Genomic DNA, 13,239 nt, shown 5'->3' with positions numbered 1-13,239 from the left:
AAAGGGCATTTTCTTGCCAAGCAGCAGCATCTGGCCACGGTCCTGGGAGTGAACCCACGTGCGGTGGCATGAATGAGATGACATGGCCTGGGCTGGAGTCATGGAGCCGGGGCCAGTCCTGGTGCGAGGGAGCAGCTGGGGGCTGTGGGTGCTGAACTCCCCACGCCATGCGTTGGGCCACAGACGAGGGCAGAGCAGATCCCCGCCACCAGCCCCCTCCAGAAAGAAAATGTGAAGGAAATTGGGGAATGACTGAGATTTTTTCTTACGAAACCACTTCTCTGGCTGCCCAACCCACCCCATCTCACCACACTGCTGTGCCCACCGAGTGATGGCAGGCCATTGTCATCACACCCTTCCCCTGTTTCTCTTCCACAAAACTTGACCCAAAGTGAGACATTTTGGGGACAACTTAGTTGAGCTTACACTGATGCTGATGATCCCAGCAGCCCCTGGGAAAATCTCAATAGAAACAGAAACCTCAGGGTGGCCGGAGCCCTGGGGCACAGGGGACCCCCTTGGCAAGTCCCCAGGGGTCTTCACTTTGGGTCAGGTGCCATCAGCCCAGGAATCACAGCTTCTAGTTTATGTCTCTGTTGCAGCAAAATACCAACCCTCGGAGGATGTCCCTGACTGAAGATGGGGAGGATGCTCCCCATCGGACAATGCTCCACATTGGAGGATGCTCCCCAAAATGTGGTCAGCGCAGGGCTCCCACCTCCCCCAGCAGACAGGGGTCCTTCCCCATGAGATCCCCCAGGGACATGGGGGACCCAGCGAGAGGCTGCATGGCATGATGGGGACATGGGGCTTTGCAGACATGGTGTAAAGGGTAGAGCAAGGTGGTCCCTGAAGAGTCTGTGTGGAGGAGCGATGGTGCTGTGTGGGACCCTCGAGCTCCATCACCCCCATCCCAAAAGGGGAAGGGGAAACCGCTCACACGGCTGAACACAAACCACAGCATTTCTATTTCTCATACTCTAAAACTGGCTGAACAGGCCCGGCTGGTTGCTGGGTACACACACAGCGAATGCCCTCACCAGAGAAACCACTGGGGAGGATGCCCCGGCCATTCTGAAGTGCAGTGCTCCCAGGCTGCCGGCACCACCGGAAAAGTCGCCCCACCACGTCCCTCATCCCCAGAGCCACACATGCAGTTCCCAGCAAAGCCACAGCCGGCTGGGAGCGCCCAGCAGCCACCACTTTGCACTGCTCTCTCCTATCAAGTGGAAGGGGAAACTGAGGCATGGCAAGCGAGGGCCAGCAGCAGAGCCTGGGCTGGGTCGGAGCAGTGAGAGGGGCACGTTTCCATCCTGGTGTGCCTCTGGTAGGTGTCACCACCAAAATGCAGCTGTGGGGAGGAGTGTGCTGGGGTCAACGCAACTCAGGGCAGGGCATGGAGGAGCCTTCCGTCCCGGCCGAGCCCGCCGGAGGCTCACAGGGCTGGCAGCACTGACCCACTCCTGCAGCCCGGCCTAGGTTAAGAGGCACCATGCAGGTGAGAAAGGTGACATTAGCAGTGCCGGCCAGAAGGCATTTTTCAGCCCAAGCTGAGTTTTCCATTGTGATGGCCTTTGGCTGTCACTTGAGCCGCTGCTAGCATGTCACCAAGCCACCCTGGCTGGGCGATCCATGCACCACCCAGAGCCTCGCCGGGCAGCATGGGGCAGAGTGCTGGGGTGCGCGGGCTCAACCAGGCAAGAAGCGGGCTTGGAAAAGCTCTGCGGGTCCGCACCCCGCGGCAGGTTGGTGGCAGGGGACCCCGTGCCCTGTCTGAGGGACCCCCAGCATGAGCAGGACGGTCCTGCTCTGCCGGGGGTGGCGAGTCCCAGGAGGGAGCACAGGGAGCATTGGAGTGTCACTCCCAGCCATCGGCGCCCACCTGCTTACCTGCGCCGCCGTCCCCCGGTGCCTGCCTGCTGCCCTCCACCAGCTGCCTCATCCTCTCCCTTGGGACCTTCAGGTACTGGTCGCAGTTGCACACCTGGAAGAAGAGAGGGTGGGTTCGGTGAGATGGCGGCCGTGCTCCCCTGGCATCTCCTACCTGCCTGAGCACACAGCCCCGCATGGGGACCCCAGCAGAGGCTGGGCAGCCCCCAGTTGCATGCATCACGGCAGGGGGAAACTGGGGCAAGGGCTGTCCCACCGAGAGGGGGTGGCAGAATGGCACCAGATACAAATTTTGGGGTTCACCAGCCATAAGAACCTCCTCTCCAGAAGCAGTCCATCTTTAGCCACATCTTCATCCCAGGCTGCCAGTACTGCTGCCCACCCCGGCAGTCCACACGCCCTTGCCCTACACGATGCCAGAAAACACCAGCAACTGAGGTTGCCTTAAAATATCTAGCAAACACTCAAAGTCTGGGCCATGGCTTCCAGATTTGTTCTCTCGTGTCTCATAGAAGCTGTGGAGGATGGCTGCAGACCCCAAGACATGCTGGGGTTTCGGCTGACTCTGCTCAGCCTGGTTCTGCCACAGCACCACAAGCACCAAGTCACATTTTCTGCCCCACCTTTGGTTTGCCAAAACGTACCCAGAGACGTCTCTGAGCAGCTGCACGTGCTGGGTGCTGGTCCCTAGGGAGCCAGACCCCTCCAGAAGCTCCCCAAACCCCACCGCTGAGGAGCACCCGCAGCCAGGTGCCTTGGGCAGAGCCCGGGGTGCAGCCGGCAGCCCAACATGCTCGCCCAGAAGCAATCAGCAGCCTGCTCCCTGACAGCTTCACTCTCCCCATCCCTGCTTGGACAGGAGCTGGGCGCTGGGATGTGCCACAACACCTTTCATCAGCTATTTGTTCTGAGGGGCTGTTTTCTGCTTGCGGAGCACTTTGAGCACACAGCACCTAAGGCAAGCAGGGAGAGAGGTGCATAACTTCACCAACCAGAACAAGTTCCCTGCCTGGGGCTTTGCTCCAAAGCCTGTTGAAACCAGAAAGGTTTTTCCACTGCCTGACCGGGCACCGGCGCGGTCCCGTGGCAGCTCTGCCGGTTTGCGGCACGCTAGCTGGAACGGCGCTGGGGTCACGGCGAGGTGCCACGATGCCCCTTCTTCCCACACAGCTGCCTGAAGGAGGACAGAGGGAGGATGATTTGTTTGAAAATGAGCTCACCACAATGTCCCGGCAGCTCTGCCCCGCAGCACGAGGAGGTTATTTCCACCGGCAGCCTCCACAAAACCAGCACACGCTCACCAGTCTGGGCGTGATTTGGCCATTGAAGGATGCCTGGGCTCTGGTCCCCAACGCCACGCCGCAGGCAGAGCCTGGGCCAGGCAGCGAGCGAGCCCCGCGCCCCTGCACTGTTATGGCCACCAGCGGTTCGGGGACCCATTTTCCAGGCAGCTCCGCAAAGGTGCCGAGTTGCGGCCGCTTCCTCTGGCCCCACGCGTGGCAAAGTCCCCTCGTCCCCTTCCCACACTGAGCCTGGGGTCTGCTGCCTCCGCGGCCACTGCTACGCCTGCGGCTGCTCCAGCCCCGCAGAGCAGCACCACAGACGGACAGATGGAGATGGACAAGGTGCAATCCTGAAAGCACCCGAATGATGTGGAAGCTGCTGCATCACTTTTTTAAAAGGGAATTTTGCAGCAATCCCCTGATTTACACAGCCACAAGCTGTCTCCTACTCGTGCAAACGTGGGTCAGACCCCCATGTGCTGCTCCGGCTCACCAGCCCGTCTCCTCACTCACACTGGGGGTGAGCTGCAGGTGCTGATGTCACAGGGGGGTGAGCATGTTCAAACCCAGGTACCCGGGGAAATGAAACTGGGTGAAACCCCGGGGAAGCAGAAGGATGATCGTGTTTGAGTGAACCTGACTTTCTGCAGAGCTGGAGTTACCCGGTCAGTGAGGAGATGCCACACTGCAGTTCACTGCCAGTCTCATGCGAGGGAGGGTTATGCTGCAGCCTGCTGAGGCCAGCTGATACCATGGGATCTGATCTTCTCAGGCTTCAGCAGCCTCGACTGGAGCTCACGGGCTCCTTTTCACACCTTTGCCTCTTGCCTCCTCCCTCCTCAGCTCTGTGCTGTCTCAGCCGTGCCTGCAGCAGCAGCCCATCATCAGCCAGGCCAGATCCATCCTGAAAGACGCCTGAGAAAAAGGGAAGAGGAGCACGGACAGATCCAGGGATGAGCAGGGAGGAAGGAGACAGATGGGCTCCTTCTTTTAGGGCAGACATCACCCACAGCCGTGCGACAGACCCCAGTGCTGCTGCCCAGCGGAGCTGTGCTCTGGTCCCTGCCAGTGCTGATGCTGTGGGACGGGACGGGACGGGACAGGATGGGACGGTCCCTTTGAGGCTCAAGGTTGTCCCAGCCTGTGCGGGCTGGACCCCAGCAGCCACCCACAGCCCTCGCGTGGCTCCCAGGGCGCCTGCCGGGATTTCTGGGGTTGCAGCAGGCGGGCAGAGGCGACGGGCAGCTCCTGGGGATGTGTGCCAAGCTCTGCCCAGGCTGGCCCCGCTGCCCCGGGACAGTCACAACAGGGGAGGGGGCTGCACGCTGGAGAAGGGCGTTGAGCCTGGCGGTGAGCGAGACATGGGAAGGCACGGTGGCAGCACCAGCTGCGCTGCGGGGGTCAGAGGCTCCCAGAGGTCCCCAAACTACCCGGACACTGAGATGCCGCCCCCGGATGGGTGCAGTGGGGGCCCACGGGGCAAACAGCCCCCTCCTCCCCAGCCTCTCCTGCCAGGCACGGACACACACCCCGTGTGGGCACGGGCTCAGCTCCCCCCCACCACAAACACCAAATCCACCTCAGCACTGAGCCTCACCGGTCTGGCACGTGGCGGGCCTGGGGCAGCGGTGCCAGCATGCTGGGCAGGCCAAGCAAGGGCCACTGCCTCCCCTGCGGGTGCAAGGAGTGACCTCAAGCAGATTTCACTGCTTCTCTCAAATTCAGTGTCGTTGTAAACTAGGAGCAATCTACCTCCCTGGGCCAGGGACGCCCCGGCAGCCCAGGGGTACCTGGCATTTCCCACTTGCCCGGGGCTGCCAGACGCTCGCTGCAAGGCTCCGTGCCCAGCGGCATCTGCCCAGCCTCCGGACCTTCACCACCCTCAGCTTCCCAAAAACACAGGGTGGGCTTGGGAGCCAGATAAGCCACTTAGCAGCAGTGCCAATTAGCTGTAATAAAAAATTGCAATTAATTTTTTTTAATGCCTTGCCAAAATGAGCCAGAAGAGAAGAAGCGAGCAGGGCAGCCTGCCACCTCAATAAGGCCGGGTTGAGTGGCTGCCGTGCAGAGGCCAGTGGTGGCCCCGGGCTCGACGCTCAGCTCCTGCCCGGGGACACGGCTCCCCGTGGCCTTCTGTGTCTCAGCGTCACCGCCCGGGGGTGTGGAGCAGTTTCTTGCATGGGTCTTGCTTTTGTTTTAAGAGTAGGGAAGTGGGGAGCCTCTCTGCTGGGGAAGGGGTGGGCTTTGCCTCCTTGGGAAGGTTTGGTTTCCCCAGATCCCTCATGGCAGGATTAGTCGTGGCCCCCACGAAGCAGTGTGGATGTAAAAGGATGTAAAAGGGGTGAGTTACGGGTGGGTGGAGGGGGCTGGGCGGCTGCAGCCCATGCACACCCCATAGCCTGGTGCTCCCGTGGCGTGGCGGGGTGTCCTGGTGCCCTTGAGGGCTGCGGGTCGCAGGGCGGCAGTGGGCACACCTCGGAGGAGGAGCAGCGCTGCCTTTCTCACGCTAGGGCAGCCCTTGCCAGCACACGCTTAGTCACTGGTAAATCCCAGCCTAGATCTGCTCTGCCCTCTGTGAAATGGAACTTGGCTGCACCCCCGCTGAAGCAATCCTGGCGCTCGGGAGCCATGGCGGGCGCGCTTTCCCACGGCAGCCCAGCTTCCAGCACCCCGTGTGAATCAGCCCCTTCCCGGGCAGGCACTGGGTGCCCCCGCACGGCACACGTGCAGCCGGCTGGCCAAAGCCAGGTGAGCACATCCCTGCTCCGATCCCCCCATGGTGCCGGCTGCCCGCTCAGCAGGAAGGCCGGCGAGGATGGTGCCGAATTCAGGCTCTCTGGGCAGGGGAGACAGCGGTGACATCTCCTCTGCCTCCCCAAGGAGGGATCCTCGTTAAGGATGAGGAGCAGGTGTGACCCATCTCAGATGAAGCTGTGGTCCCTGCTGCAGTCCCTCACTGCCGTCCCCTCTCCCTGCACCCATCTGGGTGTCCTGGCCGAGGTTCTGCACCCTGGTGCGGGGCACTGTCACCCCACAGCCATGCTCCTGCTCCGCAGCCTTGCAACAGCATCCACCGCACCTGGAGGAACACCCAACTGCCCAGCCTGCTCTGTGACATCATCACCGAGAGCTGTGACAAAGGGATTAGAATGGGTGATGTCATTGGACTGAGACTGTGATGTCACACCTTGCTGTGATGTTACAGCGGGAGAGCTGGTGTGGATCTCTGTGCTGCTGTGGTCCTTGAGCCCCGGCAAGGTGCTTGTCCCCTGAGCCACCACAGCTGAGCGGGCAGCTTCCGCACAGCAAGGCTCTCCCAGCCTGCGCGGCTGAGGAGGACAAAGCAGGTGAAACGGGTGAAACACCCTTTTGCAATACTGCAGCCCGGCCGGTGGCTTGGTTTTGTTTCGGACGATCCCTGCCTCTCCCAGCCCTCCTGGGTGGGGATTTCACCAGCAGTGATGCACAAACCTCCCGGGACTCGAGCGACTGGATGCTCCAGGGCCATCTCAGCATCCCATCCCCTTTCTGGGCCTCCATCCAGGAAGCCAAGAAGCTCAAAGAAGACTTGAGTCCAGCAGACAACAGGAGCCAAACCTTCTGGGACTGAGAAAGGGCCCTGGGAGCCGGCATGAGCTTGGCCGAAGACGGTGGCATGAGCTCAGCCCAAGGTCCATGGGCTGATGCCTGACACACGTGGAAGATGAGCAGTTCAGACAGCAGTGGAGTCAGTTTTGCTCCTTTCCTTGACACCCCTGAAAGCTGCATCTCCATGGTGCTCCAAGAGCCACCTTGGTGATGCTGAGCTCTGCCCAGAGCAGCCAGCCCCAGAAAGGTCCCTGGGCTTGCAGGGCTCCTCCTGTCCGCTCTGCCGACAAACGTCATGGGCCAACGCCACCGAGAGATCTCCTTGGCAGGGGTTTCACCTGTGAGACACAGCCCTCTGCCTGGAGAGCCTCTGGCTTGGGAAATCCTCAGGGGATCAAAATCAGCTGTAAAGGACAACAGTGCCCGGCGTGATCTCTCTGGGGCAATTCAGGGGAGCTCATGTCAGGACAATTCCTTGGGCGTCTTCTGCTCGCCGTATCACAGGACTATTTAACAGCCACCTGCAGAGATATCTCTTTTCCTACTCACCGCCTACCTTCTTCCCTTTCTTTCTTTCCCTCTCTCCGAGATGGATATCACCTGGTGAAAGGGCCACTCCTCCGGATGGAGGTTGCAACTCTCATTTGGGTTGTGAAACCACAGTCCTTGAGCATCCAAGAGTTTCTTTCAGGGACTTATCGATACTAGAAACCTCCCCAGAACAGGCATGCAGGGTGCTCATGCTCAGCCAGCTATCTGCCTGGCACAGGTTGCTCACGTGCATCACAGATAGACAGGTCTGCCTCCAGCATATCTGCCCATCACCCAAAGCAGAGAGCACCCAGGAAGGAGGGAGATGGTGGGAAGGACAGTCAAAGCAAACCAGGTAACAACCCGGCAAATTCCAAACACAAGTCAGGAGCTGATCATGCTCATCTGCCCACATGTATATTTTCACACACTTTTCCCAAGTCTCCAGCTCCTCCTTGCTGAACTCACAGCTTTGACCTTCAGACGCTCTCCTCTTCCTCCAGCAACGTTGTGGGCCGGACTCCTCTCTGCCCTGCAGCGCCTTCAAGGTCCTTGCACAAAGAGCAGAAACCCGCCAGAGCTTCCCACACCCTCTGGGTGCAAAGGCCAGCTCCCGGTGCAGAGCGGGGGTAAGCCGGGCTCCTGGCATGGCTGCACCTCCACAGGGATTTTCAGAAAGGGACTGGCCCGGCTGTTTCCCTTGCCCTCTATGCCAAGAGGTTTTCTCATTGACCTTCTTATCACCAGTGCCTGAGAACGCTGAAGGTGCACTTTGCTGCTCCTGCTCTGTTACAAATGGTCTAAGGTCTGTCCTTGCGTGCAAACCCACCCAAGCAGCAGATGAGATGCACAGGTGTGTTAGCCCGGTCCTTCAGGGGAGCAATGGCTCTTGATGCACACGACAGTCTTCAGTGGCCACCAAAACCCAGGCAGCCCTGTCTGCTAACAACACGGCGAGAGCTGTGCCAGGAGATGGACCAGGACCAGGTCCACATGGGGCTGCAGCCTGGGCATCCTCCACCAGACCTGCTTGCGTAATGAGCATTGGAATTTTTATGGCCATCGGAGCTAAGTGACATGCTACCTGTGGAAATACAGAGCTGCCGGTGGGTTCCTGGCATTGCACGGGGGCATTTTGGTTCACAAAGAGGGAAGGGCTCTGTTTGTTGAATCATTAACATCACTTCCCTCATCGCCAGCCAGGTACTCTGCGAGGTCTCTTAGGCAAGTGCTGACCTAGCCCAACCCTGCTAAGCTGGTAAGATGACATGGGATCCCATGCCAGCCTGGTACAGCGTTCCCACTGCTTTCTCTGCTCCCGCTTTGCTATTAGTCATCCATTTCTGGAAGGTTTCTCATGCATAATAAAGTGTTTCAACACTTGCATAAGCCAGCTCTTCTCATCAGGAGTGACCTGCTGCATTTCCCAATGCTTTCCCTAGGCAGTCCTTCCGACTGCCATGAAATACAGAGTTAAAACACGAAGTTTTCTATCTCCCTCGGAGGCAAAAGGTGTGGGAAATCGAACAGATAAGAATGACTTTAATTAGTATCATTTGCATAAGCTCTGGGAAAGGCTCACCTGACAGCTAGAAGGGCCTTGCTCGTCTGGGAGCATGAACCATGGCGCTGAAACGGGCAGCTTAACGGAGCTGCGCTGCTGGCAAGACTGGGGAGATTGCAAAAATGGCAGGTCGGAGGTGACGGAGCCCTGGAGGCTCCGTGGGCACCCCTGCCCCCACTGGCTCCCTTCTGGGGCACCCTCCTCTCCATTTTCACCTGCCAGTTTGCAGCAGCTCTGAGCAAGAGAAAAGGATGTGATTTTTGGGTTGGAGGGGTCCAACCACCTCCCCTGGAGAAGGGCAGGGATGGGAGGAGAGAAGAAGCACAAGCACATCCCCGGTAACATGGGGAGGCTGCCGGCGCGGGCTCAGCACGCGGCAGGGACAGGCCCGGGGTTGGTGAGCTCTGCTGCTGGCTGCTCGGGGCGCAGACGTGCTCACTCCAGCGCCGTGCAGATGGCTGCAGGTCCCTAACCACAAACCCCAACCCTCGCCGTTGTGCTGCCTTGGGTAGACGGCGCCTAATCGTTCAGCGACACCGAAAGCCATTTTCGGTACCTCAAGGCCTCTGCAGCGATGAGAATCTCACCCGACATTACACCTAAACCCACATGCAAAGCTGATTTTCCCAGGGGAAAAAAAAAAAGATGCTCAACCCCCCCCCTCCTGCCAGACACCCCCCCCCGCTCAGGTCCCTCTGTCTCCTCCAGCTGCCTTTCAGCCGTCTCAGGTCTCACTTGCTCAGTTTTCCTCCCAGCTGGGCTGTGAGCTGCCGAGATGGGGGCTGAGCCCCTCCAAAAGCTGGAGCAGCCACAGCACCCTTGACCCAACCTTCACCATAGCCGCGAGCCCTGTTTATACAGCACCCAGCACAGTGGGGTGCTGCTCTGGGACAGGCTCCCAGTGCTTACAACAAGTTTAATAACAAAGCCAAACCAGTAATAACTGCCTTATAATGAGGTTACGCAGCATCTCCGAAGCTTTCAGTTTAGGGTGAGCTCTGTGCCAGGAGCTGCCGGGGGCTGGGGGGTGAACTGTCCCTTCCCACCCTCCTGCCTGCCCGACCGCCGGTGCCTCCACTCCTCCAGCCCGATGCCAGTGCTCTGCCTTCCTGCCTGCATAAACGTGCTTTACATCCACCTCTGGGATGAGGGTTAACCCCTACTGGGCTCATATTTGAAAGGGTAGCACCTGAAAACTGAAATGCAGGTGGAAATCTGGCTACCAAGCATGCTCCAGACCTTCAGAAGCATCGCATTTTGGCACCAGAAATGGAAAGGGTCGCAGAGATACATTTTCTGACCGTGAGCGTCAGAGCCCTGGAAACCACAAAGGACTGAAGCTTTTCTTTCTATAGATGAGTCCAACACTCAGATCATTAACAGTCAGGCACAGTCCTGCTCTTCGTTACCCAAATGCACACTGGCCCTGCTGGAAGCTGAGTTTTCTGCCTGACCCAGGTCCCACGAAACCGCAGCGCTGCATGTGAAGCCCCAGGTCCGTCACTGCACCGTCCTCCTGGTTGAATGTGCAGCCGTACTGGGGGCTCCATCCTCTGCTCCTGATGCTAGGCAAGCTTTAGGAAATAATCTTTATTATGTCTTAAGCCAACAGCTACCCTTGTTCCTGCTCCTTCTGGCTTCTCCTGGCAGCCGTTCCTACTCTGGGTGAGGTCCTGGGACCATCTGTATAACGTACGGCAGGTTGTCCCCTTGCCCCGTACTGAGCCCTCGAAGCTGCGTCTGGCTGGAAGCTGTGCCCCAAAGCTCTCTGCTTCTCCCCAGAGCAGTTTTCAGCCCTGTACAAGTGGCTGAGGCTGCCCTGGACCAGGTGGCTGCGTGGCCACCAGCTCCACGAGCATCCTCACCCACATCCCCGCTGCCTCCTCCTCCGCCCTCCCCAGGGAGTCCTGGCGGTGATACGGGCTGGTGCCCCCCAGGACGGCACAGCAGCTGAGAGGGGTGTGTGTGCAGGGGCAGAGGCAGAGCTGGGTGGCGATGGCAGTGGCCGGGGAAGTTGGGCTCATGTTTCAGCTTCTATTTTTATCTGGGAACTCAAGTCTGCCTGCGGTGCAATGCGGAGGCCCCCGGGGGATGCGCTGCCTTCCCCAGCTGGAGCCAGATACCATCTGCGCTACCTGCCTTTCCCTGTCACCGTGCCAGACCTCCTAGTAGAGGGCAGCATCTTCTGAGGCACTGGGACATCCCGCCTGCACCTCTGCCTGATCCATGGTGTGGTGTGGCAGGAGGGAAGGAGCTGGGGAGCAGAGCCACGTCCTCCGGGCACGGCTCTCTGCAGGCCAGGCTCCTCGCTCCTCCAGCCACACTGAGGCTGGGAACACTTCATCACAGCTAACCCACCAGAGACAGAGCAGCCCTCTCGCACACTCACCGTGCCACCACCCGGGTCAGCGGCCAGATGCTGCTGTCCCTTTTCAAGCCTGGCCTTAAATCCCTGCCACGGGGTAGGATGCTCAGTGCCCAGGGGTAACCCTTGCAATCCCACCCTGCAGCTCACAACCCACAGGGTGCTCGGCAGGAGCCATGCCTAAGACTGCAGGGCTGCACCAGACTCGTCGCTTTTTATTTACTAAAGCAAAAAAAATTGATTTAGTGGACTTGATTTGCAGAAAAATGGAAACTTGAGCAGCTCAAGCCTGAGAAGCTTGTGCAGCTTGCAGGTTGTCCAGGGCAGAGACTGACTTTACCGATCCAAAAGCAGGCTCTCCAGCAAGGGAACATGATTTTGGAGCCTGGCCCCTCATCCTGGGCAATCACAGAGGGCATCGGGGCAAAGCCAGAAGGAGGCGAGACCCCCCCATCCCGCCGGGCAGCGCCTGCTGCTTTAATTGGGGCAAGAATAGAAGCTGCAGCAGAAAACGGGAATATAAAAAAAAAAAAAAAAAAAAAAAGCGTGAGAAAGGAAATCTGAGCAAGGCCTGGAGCAATCTAACCAATCCAGCGGAAACAATAGCCCAGGAAGAAAAACCAGTTCCTACACATAAGGTAGAATAGGCTGGGAACGGGCGGGAGGAGGGGCAGGGCAGGCTCACCCCATGCGCTCCCAGCCTGCAGAACAAGATGGGCATTATGAGGCTGCGGCTGCCCGGGGCACGGTGCCCCCTTTCCCAGGGGCTGGGGGCAGGATGCCTGCCCGGCCTGCCCAGCCCGCTGCCCGCCCTGCTGCCTGTGCTGCCGCCCGGGACCCAGGCTGCCTCTGACATAGCGAGTTTGGGGGGAAAACCCCTAATCCTGGGCATGTGTCCCACAGCCCGGCTGGGCTGTCGCCTACCCGACAGGGATGGACAGAGCAAGGCACGGCAGCTTTCCTCCAGTCTGGGTTTGGCAGGGGTCAACCTCAAGCTGGGCTCAGCACCTAGGCTGAGCTGGGCTGGGCTTAATTGAACTGGGCTCAGCACCCTGGTTTAACTCAGCACCCTGGTTTAACTAGCACCCTGGTTTAACTCAGCTAGGCTCAGCACCTGGGCTGGGCTCTGCATCCAGGCTGGGGTCACCAACTGACCTGAGGTTAGACCTGAGGATGGGATTAGACTCCAGGCTGGGATTAGCCCCCCATCCTGAGATTAGCCCCCAGGCTGGGCTCACGCCCACGTGGGCTCACCCCCAGGTGGGGTTTACTCCCAGGCTGGGCTCATCCCCAGGCTAAGCTCACCTCCAGGCAGGGGCTCACCCCCAGGAGCTCACCCCCAGGCTGGGCTCACCCCCAGGCTGAGCTCAAAGGGCAGAAGAGCCGGGCTGTGCCGCCAGCTGGACCCCATGGGGCTGAACGCAGGGGGGACACGGGTCCTGGGCAGGTGCCGCCGGGGAAGCAGTGCTGCTGCCAGCCCGGCCATGGCGGGGCGAGGAAGGAAACACGGTATTTTGCAGAGGTAACAAACTGTTCCCAGCACCCACTCATGGACTGGCACGGTCCTGCCTAGCCACCCCACTGCAACCGTGGTTCCTTGGGGAAACGGCCATGGACGCACCTTCTCACCTCCCCAGATCCCACCTGCGGGATGTCCACCTGTCCCTCCCAGGCAGCACGCCCTGGCAGGCAAACCCTAGGGCTGTGGGATGGGTTGGCTGAAGTGGGGCAAAGCCCAGGTAGATAGATCAGCTCCTGCATGGTCCAGTGTCCCCTGCCCTGGACACAGCCACGGGTGCTGGATCTGGCCCCTTGGCTCCATGGCAACAACTGGGACGTGCCAGGGGTTGTGCTCCCTGCAGCTGGGAGGGCCGGATACTTTCATCTTGAAGCAGAAGCTTAAACCCTGCTAAAATCAAAACCACTGTCATGCTCCACACCATGAGCTGCAGGGACTTTCCTGCAGCTGAGGATTTCAATTCCCTCCAGCCCTGGCTCCGCAGACGAGTCCGACTGCC

The 13,239-nt window shown here is 59.5% G+C and overlaps 1 protein-coding gene across 5 annotated transcripts in view; it reads right to left on the bottom strand.

The window, feature by feature from the left end:
• The window catches only part of EXD3 (exonuclease 3'-5' domain containing 3), a 299,324-nt gene that overhangs the window by 8,023 nt on the left and 278,062 nt on the right, over nucleotides 1–13,239 (bottom strand). For all 5 annotated transcript variants that reach the window (XM_075772099.1, XM_075772095.1, XM_075772091.1 and 2 more), the window contains one exon: nucleotides 1,891–1,984. In XM_075772099.1, coding sequence (XP_075628214.1) covers nucleotides 1,891–1,984 — 94 coding nt within the window. The remainder of the gene's footprint in view (nucleotides 1–1,890; nucleotides 1,985–13,239) is intronic.

This window comes from Balearica regulorum, chromosome 20 (assembly GCF_011004875.1).
Source record: "Balearica regulorum gibbericeps isolate bBalReg1 chromosome 20, bBalReg1.pri, whole genome shotgun sequence".
NCBI classification, from domain to species: Eukaryota; Metazoa; Chordata; class Aves; order Gruiformes; family Gruidae; genus Balearica; species Balearica regulorum.
This window is presented reverse-complemented; position numbering and strand designations above follow the sequence as displayed.